General features: G+C 53.4%; 1 protein-coding gene across 11 annotated transcripts in view; it reads right to left on the reverse strand.

Annotated features, from left to right (window-relative positions):
- Positions 1-12,429, reverse strand: part of USP53 (ubiquitin specific peptidase 53) — a 50,146-nt gene that overhangs the window by 10,554 nt on the left and 27,163 nt on the right. For all 11 annotated transcript variants that reach the window (XM_036303274.1, XM_036303273.1, XM_036303276.1 and 8 more), the window contains 5 exons: positions 9,385-9,547; positions 8,494-8,646; positions 6,749-6,871; positions 4,606-5,269; positions 3,510-3,586 (listed from right to left, as the gene is read on the reverse strand). In XM_036303274.1, the coding sequence (XP_036159167.1) occupies positions 3,510-3,586; positions 4,606-5,269; positions 6,749-6,871; positions 8,494-8,646; positions 9,385-9,547 (1,180 nt within the window). The remainder of the gene's footprint in view (positions 1-3,509; positions 3,587-4,605; positions 5,270-6,748; positions 6,872-8,493; positions 8,647-9,384; positions 9,548-12,429) is intronic.

The raw sequence follows: 12,429 nt of genomic DNA on the forward strand, positions 1-12,429 counted from the left end.
GAAGTGAAATAAGCCAGTCACCAAACAGTCAGTTCGATCCCTCTTCTCTGGGGTGCCTAGACTAGTCCAGTTCAGAGACAGAAAGCAAGGTGGCTGTGGTGGGGGGAGCGGGGGGGCGGGAGGAGGAGCAGGGAGAGAGGGATGGGGGCAGAGCTTCAGTGTGAGAAGATGAGAGTGGAGATGGGGGAGGTGTGGGCTGCATAACAATGTGAGTAGACTTTATGCCACTGAGCTGTCACTTAAAAGTGGTTATTAGAATGGCCAAGGTCATGCGTATTTTACCACCATAAGAATTGTTTCAGCCCTGGCTGGTGTGGCTCAGTGGAGAGAGCGTTGGCCTGTGGGCTGAAGGGTCCCGGGTTCAATTCCAGTCAAGGGCACATCCCTGGGTTGTGGGCTCGATCCCCAGTAGGGGGTGTGCAGGAGGCAGCCAATCAATGATTCTCTCTCACCATTGACATTTCTTTCTCTCTCTCTCCCTCTCCCTTCCTCTCTGAAATCAATAAAAATATATTTAAAAACATTGTTCTAAATGGGCTATATGCCCACTCTCTGGTGTTCAATGGGAAACCAGTGCCCACTCTCCCGCTCTCACGTGGGGCAGCACACTCCTGACCGCAGGCCCCACGGCCCGTGCGATATGCTCTACGGAGGCCAGCACCGTTCTGTCAAGACCCTGAACTGGGGTCATTGTTCAAGCTCCCCACCTCGGCGGCGGCCTCTGGCCAGCCCTTCGCTGCTTCCTGTAATGCTCGCTTACCAGACGTGATCAGATCTGTTAAACAGGCGGGACATTTACATGGGAAAGGAAGGCTGTTTCCTCAATATCAGTGTTTCCTTCTGATATTACACCCTTTGATGGGAACAAAATAAGTTAGCGCTTAGCCATATTCAAGTCTGCCACCTGAACAATGGTCTCCACAGGGCTTCAGGAGGATAAACACTGAAAACAAATTTAAAGTTTGTTTTTTATGGCTACTGTTTATTTTGAAAAATTAAATTCCTTCTAATCCTCTGAATTTTACCATTTCTACTGTTGGTCCCTGCAACCTCAATAGTAGTTGCTCATGGTTCCCCCGAGCCTCCCAGACACACGGGCCCCTCGACAGCACGGCAAGTTCTGTACATCCCCTCCCCCCAACACCCTTGGCTTCTGGGCTTCTACTGGCTGCTGGCAATGCACCAGAGCGACCGCGCCACAGGCACCGGAGCGACCGCGCCACAGGCACCGGAGCGACCGCGCCACAGGCACCGGAGCGACCGCGCCACAGGCACCGGAGCGACCGCGCCACAGGCACCGGAGCGATCCGCGCCACAGGCACCGGAGCGACCCGCGCCACAGGCACCTGAGAGACCGCGCCACAGGCACCTGAGAGACCGCGCCACAGGCACCGGAGCGACCCGCGCCACAGGCACCGGAGCGCCCCGCGCCACAGGCACCGGAGCGACCCTCGCCACAGGCACTGGAGCGACCCGCGCCACAGGTACCGGAGCGACCGCGCCACAGGCACCGGAGCGACCACCGGAGTGACCGCGCCACAGGCACCGGAGCGACTGCGCCACAGGCACCTGAGAGACCACCGGAGTGACCGCGCCACAGGCACCTGAGAGACCACCGGAGCGACCGCGCCACAGGCACCTGAGAGACCACCGGAGCGACCGCGCCACAGGCACCTGAGAGACCACCGGAGCGACCGCGCCACAGGCACCTGAGCGACCACCGGAGCGACCGCGCCACAGGCACCGGAGCGACCGCGCCACAGGCACCTGAGAGACCGCGCCACAGGCACCGGAGCGACCCGCGCCACAGGCACCGGAGCGACCCGCGCCACAGGCACCGGAGCGACCCTCGCCACAGGCACTGGAGCGACCCGCGCCACAGGCACCGGAGCGACCCGCGCCACAGGCACCGGAGCGACCCTCCCCACAGGCACTGGAGCGACCCGCGCCACAGGCACCGGAGCGACCGCGCCACAGGCACCGGAGCGACCGCGCCACAGGCACCGGAGCGACCGCGCCACAGGCACCGGAGCGACCACCGGAGTGACCGCGCCACAGGCACCGGAGCGACTGCGCCACAGGCACCTGAGAGACCACCGGAGTGACCGCGCCACAGGCACCTGAGAGACCACCGGAGTGACCGCGCCACAGGCACCTGAGCGACCACCGGAGCGACCGCGCCACAGGCACCTGAGAGACCACCGGAGCGACCGCGCCACAGGCACCTGAGAGACCACCGGAGTGACCGCGCCACAGGCACCTGAGAGTCCACCGGAGTGACCGCGCCACAGGCACCTGAGAGACCACCGGAGTGACCGCGCCACAGGCACCTGAGAGACCACAGGAGCGACCGCGCCACAGGCACCTGAGAGACCACCGGAGTGACCGCGCCACAGGCACCTGAGAGACCACCGGAGCGACCGCGCCACAGGCACCTGAGAGACCACCGGAGCGACCGCGCCACAGGCACCTGAGCGACCACCGGAGCGACCGCGCCACAGGCACCGGAGCGACCGCGCCACAGGCACCTGAGAGACCACTGGAGCGACCGCGCCACAGGCACCTGAGAGACCACCGGAGCGACCGCGCCACAGGCACCTGAGAGACCACCGGAGTGACCGCGCCACAGGCACCAGAGCGACCGCGCCACAGGCACCTGAGAGACCACCGGAGCGACCGCGCCACAGGCACCTGAGAGACCACCGGAGTGACTGCGCCACAGGCACCGGAGTGACCACCGGAGTGACCGCGCCACAGGCACCGGAGCGACCGCGCCACAGGCACCTGAGAGACCACCGGAGCAACCGCGCCACAGGCACCTGAGAGACCACCGGAGTGACTGCGCCACAGGCACCTGAGAGACCACCGGAGTGACTGCGCCACAGGCACCTGAGAGACCACCGGAGCAACCGCGCCACAGGCACCTGAGAGACCACCGGAGTGACTGCGCCACAGGCACCTGAGAGACCACCGGAGCAACCGCGCCACAGGCACCGAGCGACCGCACCAGTGCCCACTGTTTCCGACTGAGCTTGCCCCGCAGCTGCGGACAGTTTCTTTGCCCTTGGCCCTGTGGTGGACACCGGGTGTTGTGCATGTGACATGGCCCTTCCTCTCTGCAATCAGGCCTGTGGCGGAGGCCTGCCTGGCCAGTGAGAGGAGTGTGGCGTGCCTGGTGCCTGACACCTCCATACAGCCGTGGCCAAGAAGCATCAGTGCCGACGGGGTCCCGTCACTGGGCCCGTGATCACCTGGGTCAGTCAGCAGGCTGACCGTCCTGTACACGGACATGAACAAGAAACAGCGCTATGACCCTGGGACCTGAGCTCCTCACCGCTGTCCAGCCGAGGACGGAGCCGCCCTGAGTGACACTCCCCTGCCATCCCTGCAAAGGCTCCCAGCTCGGGCTCCGCTCACCTCCACCTCATCGCTCATCACTTCTCCTGACAGGACCGCTTTAGCTTCACACTCTGATGAGACAATTCCAATCTATCTGAATGAAAAGTTACCTTCCAGGTGGTTTTCACGCTGCTGGGAGGCACAGTTCACACGTTCCGTATTTTGGTTGCTTGTCTTACTCTGGTCTCTAAAAAACAGAACAAAGCACACACGGGACACGTCAGCTACCATGAATTACCATTTCAGTTTACTCTGAGACGGAGAAAGAAAACAACACTTGTTCAGTGATTGCAAATGCCACGTGCTGTTCTAGGTGTTAACGCACACGATTCACTTGCCTCTCACCAGGGCACTCACAGCACTCATCACCCGCAGCTAACAGCGGACTGAGGCGAGGAAGTGAAGTTAATTTGCCCAATAAGTAAAACCCAAGGTTACGAAGCCCTGACCTCTCTACCACCCTAAGCCACTCCTCCCCAGGAGCTGAAATCCCCTGCCTGACAAGAAGTTCCCCGGCTGTTAATGGAACACAAGCAGCTGATTTCTGCACATCTGGCGTTTTAGTAATGAAGGTGGTGAAGCACCATCTAATATCAAAGCACAATGTTCTGGATGGACTAAAAGCATAAAATCGATAGGCTGACCCAGGAAGCCAGCCGCTGAGCAGGCTGGGGGCAGGGTTCCCGGGTTCCTGAGTGCAATGGACCAGGACAGCGATCCCACACGCTCAGAATCACTGAGCACAAACCCAGTGGGGTGGCTGCACTCTTCCACATCTGCTGAAGGAAACTGTGTCTCCACGGGCGGGGCTGTGAGCATAAAATAGCCCCATGTCCGAGGTACAAATGCCAGAGGCGGGAGAATAGGCATGAACTAGATGCAAGAATTAAACAACCAGCTTCATGGCCGCACAGCAACCCACTCAGGGCTGCGCTTTACACCTGTAGCACCTTTCAACAGCTTTCAATGCGGCCATGAGAACGTATTTCTATAATTTCCGTCTCCTGCACAGCTGTGTGTTTTGGAATCTGGAAATAACCACTGAAAATAAGAACCTGAAACATCGAACGACCCGCAGTGTCCCAGGTGTCGTTCCTTTGAGCTCAAGCTCCTTCCATCACACTGAGCAGACCCTGGACTTTGAAAATCACTCCAAATGATTAAGGAGGCCTCTGGGGAGGGCGCTCCCTCCCATGACCGCACTACCTGGCGGGCTCCGCGGTCCCGGCACCATCTGCACCCGGCGAGTCCAGGCTGGCGGAGCCGCTGCTGACGTGGCCACTGCTCTCACTGCCGGACTCAGTCCTCTGCCCCTGCCAGGCGTCACCAGGGACGCCCGTCTCGGCGAGGCCTTTCCCCGGGCCGTCGGGGGAACGCCTGCTGCCCAGCTCCTGCCTCGCTTCATCCTCGTAGATGGTCATCAAGCACTTCTGCTTCGGCGGCCCCTGGGGCCAGCTGCTGGGGCTCTGGTCCCTGCACCTGGGCGTGTGACTGGCGCTCGGCCTGTGCCGTGGACTGTGCTGCCGTTTCTCACTCTCGCTGAGGACGCTGTCGACATTCAGGGTCTCTCTCATGGGCTTCCAGGCTCGGCTCCCGCTCTTGCTGTGGCGGCTGCTGCCTTTACCCCGAGAGTCCAGGCTGCTGTCTGTCTCGTACCCAGGGCCGCTGTCGCCCTGCACCCCCAGACCAGGAGCCTGGGGCCTCCCCGCACGCGGGACTTGCGCAGACGCCCGGCTCTGGGTGGGTGGATCCTGGCCACACGGCCCCCGCCCCTGACGGGGGGACAAGGGGCGACTGCCGTATTGTCGGAAGCCGTTTGGGGCAGGCGGTGATCTGGACTTGACGCGTGGAAGGTCTTCATCCAGCACATCTTTAAAACAAATAAGGAGACACACGACCACTCTCAGGGCCGCCTCAGCCACAGCCACTTGGAGAAGATGTCTAAGCAGGAGGAGGAAGCGGCGATTCCACCACCCAGGGCTCGAGTCCTGTGCTGAGGCGTTTGTAAATTAAACGGCTACATACTGACTTTAAAATAACTCTAGAGAGATCACAAGGTAATTAGTTTTTTTAAAAAACAGTATTCCACCTCATTTATGAAAATCATAAAAATATGTTCTACCTCTCATGCTAGCAGAGTGTCGAAAGTCTGTGAGATCAATCGCTGCGGAGGGGGAGGGCAGACGCCCAGTCGCTGTGGTGGGACCGTGGACGGGTCCCCCATTAGGAGGGCAACTGAGCCACAGCGACCAAGTCCAAAACAGACCCCCTGACCCAGCGATTCCTGGCAAGGATTCTGCTGTGGCTGTACACACGGGCACACAAAGGCCAACCTCTCACCCTTTCTACAGGCCGCGTCTCAGTTACACCTGGCTGTGCACAGGGAAGTGCTGAGGCTCGTGGTGAACGGAACAACGATGGGGACCGAGGGGCGGTCGGGGCGCCAGGAATGCGAGCTCCTGTCACTTTTTCTATAATCCTCCTCACTGAGTGCACCACGAGTGGGCTGCAATCAATTTTAATTAAAAATTAAATAAATTGCCCAGCCAGTGTGGCTCATCACCAGGAGGTCACGGGTCATGCCTGGGTTGTGGGCTCAATCCCCTGTAGGGAGGGTGTAGGAGGCAACCAATCAATGCTTTTCTCTCATCATTGATGTTTCCCTCTCCCTCCCTCCCTCTCTCTCTCCCTCTCCCTATTCCTCTCTGAAATGAATAAAAACATATTTAAAAAAATTTTAAAGAAATTAACTTTTATTCATTTAATTTTGAATCAAAAGCTAAAACAGCAAAGTATTCCAGACTAGAATTAAACAAGAATGAGGAAAATTTACATCTACAGGTTCAACAGGTGTATTAGAGAGAGAAATCATATTAAGATACATGACATATAAACAGATACATATATTTAAAACTAGAGGCCCGGTGCACGAAATTCGTGCACTCAAGGGGTGGGGAAGCGGTCCCTCAGCCCAGCCTGCACCCTCTCACAATCTGGGAGCCCTCAGGGGATGTCCGATCAGTCGGACATCCTTAATATTGCCGCAGAGGCAGGAGAGGCTCCTGCCACCGCCGCTGCGCTCGCCAGCTGTGAACCTGGCCTCTGGCTGAGCAGCACTCCCCTTGTGGGAGCACACTGACCACCAGGGGGCAGCTCCTGCATTGAGTGTCTGCCCCCTGGTGGTCAGTGTGTGTAATAGAGACCAGTCATTCTACCTTTCGGTCAATTTGCATATTACCCTTTTATTATGTAGGATAGGATGGTTAAACTGTATTCAAGCTATAAAATGTAGTGTTCCGATAAGGCTTTAGGGTCCCTTTCCAACGTGCGCTGCCCGCCCTTGGCTCACCTCGGTGCCGACCCACATCCCTCTTCTGCGAGCACAGGAGGCGCCTCTGCTCCAGCGCCTTCAGGGCACACTCCCTGGAGAGGCCCTTCATCTTCTCGCGGGCGTCGCTAGGTCCCGACTTAGCTGTAGGGGAAACCAGTCATCCAGTCAGGAAGCACATCATTTTCTAACTGCTCACTACGCACACAAACTGCACTGTATGAAACATGTAAGACACTCTGTGTTAAAAACAAAACACGCATTAAAGTAAGAGTAAACTCATTTTTATGTTTAACTAAATCAAGTTAGTGTGATGTCTCCTGGCAATGGAGATGCGTGTTACCTTTAAAACTTGTCAAGCATCTAAAGTTAGTGTGCAGGAGAATGAGCTTCTACTGAAATGTAAGACCTAAAGGCTGGTGATGGGCACCACGTGTCCTAACTCACTTCCATCTCGAGATGAGCACAAGTACAGCTCCATCTGGGATCGAAAAGCAGAAGTAACGAACCTGCCAAGTTCACATCACTCACAATGTAGATACAGATAGCGGCAAGCTGTCTGATGCCAAAGTGTATGTGAACACACACTCAGTTCCTGGGCTTAAATTAGGTATGTTTAGAAAAACAGATAAAAAGTATCAACAATACATAAGAGGGAAACGGTATGTTTCCATTTAGAATTTTAAAAAGCACTTAGTGTACTTCTTTGTTGATGGTAACTGTTAATTCTGAATCCTACCTCCCTTGATTATGGGTTACCTTTTTGGTTAAACATTATTTCACTAATATATTAAAAAGTTGCCCGGCTGGTGTGGCCAGTGGTTGAGCGTCAACCCATGAACCAGGAGGTCATGGTTCGATTCCCATGGGCTTGATCCCCAGTAGGGGGCATGCAGGAAGCAGCTGATGGCTAATTCTCTCTCCCTCTCCCTTCCTCTCTTTGAAATCAATTTTAAAAACAAAACAAAAAACAGTCCTAGCTGGTTTGGCTCAGTGGATAGAGTGTAGGCCTGTGGACTGATGGGTCCCAGGTTTGATTCTTGTCAAGGGCACATACCTTGGTTGAAGGCCCCTGAATCCCCAGCCCTAGTTGGGGCTCGTGTGGGAAGCAACCAATCGATGTGTCTTTCTCACATCAATGTTTCCCTCTCTCTGTCTCTCCCCCTCCCTTCCTCTCTCTCTTGAAAAAATATCCTCGGGTGAGGATTAACAGCAAAATTTTTTTTTAAAAGTTGCTTACAAAGCATCCTGAACAGCCACCCAAGGAGAGTCAGGGTGTCTCTGAGCCGTGCTGCACACCGCACTGAGGTCTCACTCTGGACCTGTCACTGAACTCGGGGTGTGAAAATTAAAGTTGTGGGATGACAATAACAGGAGAGCTGAATGACAACGAGGATAAGAACAAACTTGACTGTAGCTTTGAACTGCCACTGCAGTCGCTAATTGTAAATTAATTCTGGCACGTGAGCCGAATGGTTGTGTTTTTCCTCTCAGGTTGGTAACGGCCACCTGAAGGAGAGGCCACAGTTTTGGTAACAGTCCAGACTGCCTCTAGCCTGCGAGGGCTGGGAGCCGTGGAGAAACTCAGGCCCTGGTCGGGTCCAACTGTCCCGATGAGGCCACACATCTCAGACGCGCATCAATGGAAAGGCAGTTGTGCTGCTGCTTGTTACTGTCGCCTGGTCCCTGCCAGGAGCGAGTCAGGAAGTGAAGCCGGGCCAGCGCGTCTCCTCGGGGACTGTGAAGACGGCAACTGAAACACATACCTGTTCCTCGGCCACTGCTCACCGGGATGTGGCTCCGACCGAAGGATGAAATGTCATCTGTTTGAAATTTCTGATTTTCTCTCTGTTTGTCCTGATCACCAAATCCATTCTCTTTGGAATTATCTGACTTATAAATCGAGGGCCTTTCAGATCCTTAAAAAGACAAGCACAAATGCATCATTCCTTTCCTCCTCCTACCAGAACAGATGTCTGAGTCATCCTTTCAGATGCTTTTAATACTGTAGACAATTACTAAAACTCAGAGGACTGACATCTTCCAAGGATTTCTAAGTGCCGTGAACGCACAAAGACTCCCTCGCTGCTCTGGGTGTTCCCAGTGGCTACCTCACTTTCAATCCCAATGCCTCCTGCTAGAAAGAGCTCGCAGCTGGCAGCCCCTCTGTGCCTGTGTGACCACTGTCGTGGGTGGCTCCCAGGGGGGCCTGTGAGGCCACTGGTCAGGAAAGATGATAAAGATTAACTCAATGTATTAGAATCTTCCTGAACTCCGTCTGAAACTAAATTTTTAAATTATCCTCAACCTTCATTTTACATTCAGTACTAGAGGCCTGGTGCACAAAATTTTTGCACTGGGGGAGTCCCCTCAGCCCAGCCTGCACCCTCTCACAGTCCGGGAGCCCTCAGGGGCCTAAGCCATCAGACACCTTAGCGCTCCCGCCACCGCCCGCCACTGTGCTCGCCAGCCATGAGCCTGGCTTCTAGTTGAGCAGCACTCCCCCTGTGGGAGCACACTGACCACCAGAGGGCAGCTCCTACCGGTCATTCCACCATTCGGTCCATTTGCATATTAGCCTTTTATTACATAGGATATTAGTATTCCTAGTATGACTGTCAGAAAAAAAAACACTAAACTAAAAGGCAAAGAATTACCCATATTTTCCACCCCGGGTCTCTGATGTGGCCAGCTGACGACCTGCCTGAGTGCATCTTCGGTGGAAACCGCCGTGCCGTCGGGGTTGGCGTAAAACAGCAGCAGGGGCTGGAAGTGGCACCGGAGGCACTTGGAGACCACGTCCTTCCATCTCGTTCCCACCTTTATAAAACCACAGGGAGCAAAACCAAGCCTGTCAGCAACCTGTTACCCGAAAAGGCAGGGGCTGAAATAATTTGCATATTAAAGATGTTTAACGACATTCAGATGCTAGCCAGCCGTTCAACTGTGCGCTGTATTATATGATTAACTTTATTTTATTTAATGAGTCTAATTAAAAATCTTTAAACATTAAAAAGTTGATGGGCAAAATTATATACTCTCTATCAAGATTTGGATTAGCGAATTTTATTTTATTTTTTTTTTTTTGATTTTTTTTTTTTTTATTGCTTAAAGTATTACAAAGGGTATTACATATGTGTCCATTTTATCCCCCCGCCCTAGACAGTCCCCTAGCCTCCCCTATCCCCCAATGTCTTATGTCCACTGGTTATGCTTCTATGCATGCATACAAGTCTTTTAGTTGATCTCTTACCCCCCTACCTCCTGCCCCGCAACCCTCCCCGGCCTTCCTGCTGCAGTTTGACAATCTGTTTGAGGCAGCTCTGCCTCTGTATCTATTATTGTTCAAAAGTTTATAATGGTCTCTATTATCCATGAATGAGTGAGATCATGTAGTATTTTTCCTTCATTGACTGGCTTATTTCACTTAGCATAATGCTCTCCAGTTCCATCCATGCTGTTGCAAATGGTAAGAGTTCCTTCCTTTTTAGAGCAGCATAGTTTTCCATCGTGTAGATGTACCACAGTTTTCTAATCCATTCATCTACTGATGGGCACTTAGGCTGTTTCCAGATCTTAGCTATGGTGAATTGTGCTGCTATGAACATGGGGGTGCATATATCCTTTCTGATTGGTGTTTCTGGTTTCTTGGGATATATTCCTAGAAGTGGGATCACAGGGTCAAATGGGAGTTCCATTGTCAGTTTTTTAAGGAAACTCCATACTTTCTTCCATAGTGGCTGCACCAGTCTGCATTCCCACCAGCAGTGCACAAGTGTTCCTTTTTCTCCACATCCTCTCCAGCACTTGTCGTTTGTTGATTTGTTGATGATAGCCAGTCTGACAGGTGTGAGATGGTACCTCATTGTTGTTTTGATTTGCATCTCTCGGATGATTAGTGACTTTGAGCATGTTTTCATATGTCTCTTGGCTTTCTGAATGTCCTCTTTTGAAAGGTGTCTATTTAGGTCCTTTGCCCATTTTTTGATTGGATTAGCGAATTTTAGAAAGCTTTTCTCACACACATGGTCAACTGCCTTTTGGCAACGATTAAAGGGAGTTTAATGGGGAAATATAAAAGTCGATACCACAAATGATGCTACAGCAATGGGAGGAAAAAGAAAGAAGACACAACTACACCTGAAGCCCAATAATGAACTCAGGAGTCATGTAAAATCTCTCGAGTTTACAGAAGAAAATGAGAGAAAACATTAACCTCAGGGAAAGTAAAAATGTCTTACCAGGACATCAAACAAACCAAAGAAAAAATATAAAATTGGATTCCATGAAATGAACGAATAACTTCTGCTCCATGAAAAACGCCATTAACAAAATGGAAAAAATAAAACAAAAACCCCACCTATATCTAATAAAGGAGGGCTGTGCCGGATACAGAACTCCTACAGCTCAGTAAGAAGAAAATAATCCAATTTGACAAATGGGCAAATTATCTGAAGTGACATGTCACTAAAGAGACATAGGAATGGCCAGTAAGCACAGGAAGAGTTGTTCAAAACATTATTGTTAATCAAAGGGAAGTGAATGAAAACCAGTGAGGCAACATTAGGGTCCCTGGAAGGCTAACATAAGAGACTCCCAGCAGGGGGCACTACACGGGGGGCTGCTAAGAGGAGGGAGATGCGCAGTGTCTGTGGACAGCCATTGTCAGTTCACATACAGCTGATTGCACACTTAGCAGACCACCCAGACATCCCACCTGGTGCTGGGAGCAACGGAAAAACGTGTTCACACCAAGACTCTTCCTACCTTAACAGGACCACTGTTCTATACAGCCACAGGATGGAACACCGCACGCGTGAATCCTAAAAGGCATGTGCTTGGCGAAGCAAGCCAGCCTCAGAGGGATGTGTGCGGGGAAGGCCATCCCCACGATGCTGAAGAGGGAGCAGAACTAATCTACAGAGCATCCGGGATTCCTGGGCGGGGTGGGAGGGGCCGACAGGAACGTGACACCATGCGGGGGGTGGGGCATGCTTTGTGCTATATGGTGCAGAGGTGACACAGATGTGTGTACAGTTGCCAAACACTTACATGGGTATGTTTTAACGTTTGTAAATTACATATATATATAAAAAGCCAGTGACCAGAACACTGTAATGACCAGAACGACCAGTTGCTATGACGCCCACTGAAGCCAGTGAACTGGCTGATGGGGGGTGAGGCCAGTGGCCAACCTCCTGTGACCCCCCCCCCCCAGCTGGCTGCCCCGATTGCCCCACCAACCCCAATTAGGGGCGGGGACAGCTGGCCAACTGCCTGTGGTGCCTCCCCCTTTCCAGCCCCACCCCCAAAAGGCCCCCACAACTCCAATCAGCCCACAGCCCCTCCCCTAGCCAGCTCCACCCCCTACCAGCCCCCGACATTGATCAGGGGCAGGGCTGGCAGCCAACCTCCCGCAGCCCCTCCCCCAATCCACCCCCCCTACACACCAATTGGGGGAGGGTCAGCTCGCCCACAGCCCCACTCCACGGCCAGCCAGCCCAGCCCTAACTGGGCCCTGATCGGGGCCAGGCTGGCTGGACCCCACCTGTGCACGAATTCATGCATTGGGCCTCTAGTACCTCTATAACGCTAATTTAAAAACAAAACCAAACCAAACAAACAGGAACTGGTTCGTTCTAGAATGTTGGCTTCTGCAGGGAAGGGAGGGCTGTAAAAAAGTCTGAAGAATTTTTCAAACT

Source organism: Myotis myotis, unplaced genomic scaffold, assembly GCF_014108235.1.
Source record: "Myotis myotis isolate mMyoMyo1 unplaced genomic scaffold, mMyoMyo1.p scaffold_m19_p_36, whole genome shotgun sequence".
In the NCBI taxonomy this organism is placed as follows: domain Eukaryota; kingdom Metazoa; phylum Chordata; class Mammalia; order Chiroptera; family Vespertilionidae; genus Myotis; species Myotis myotis.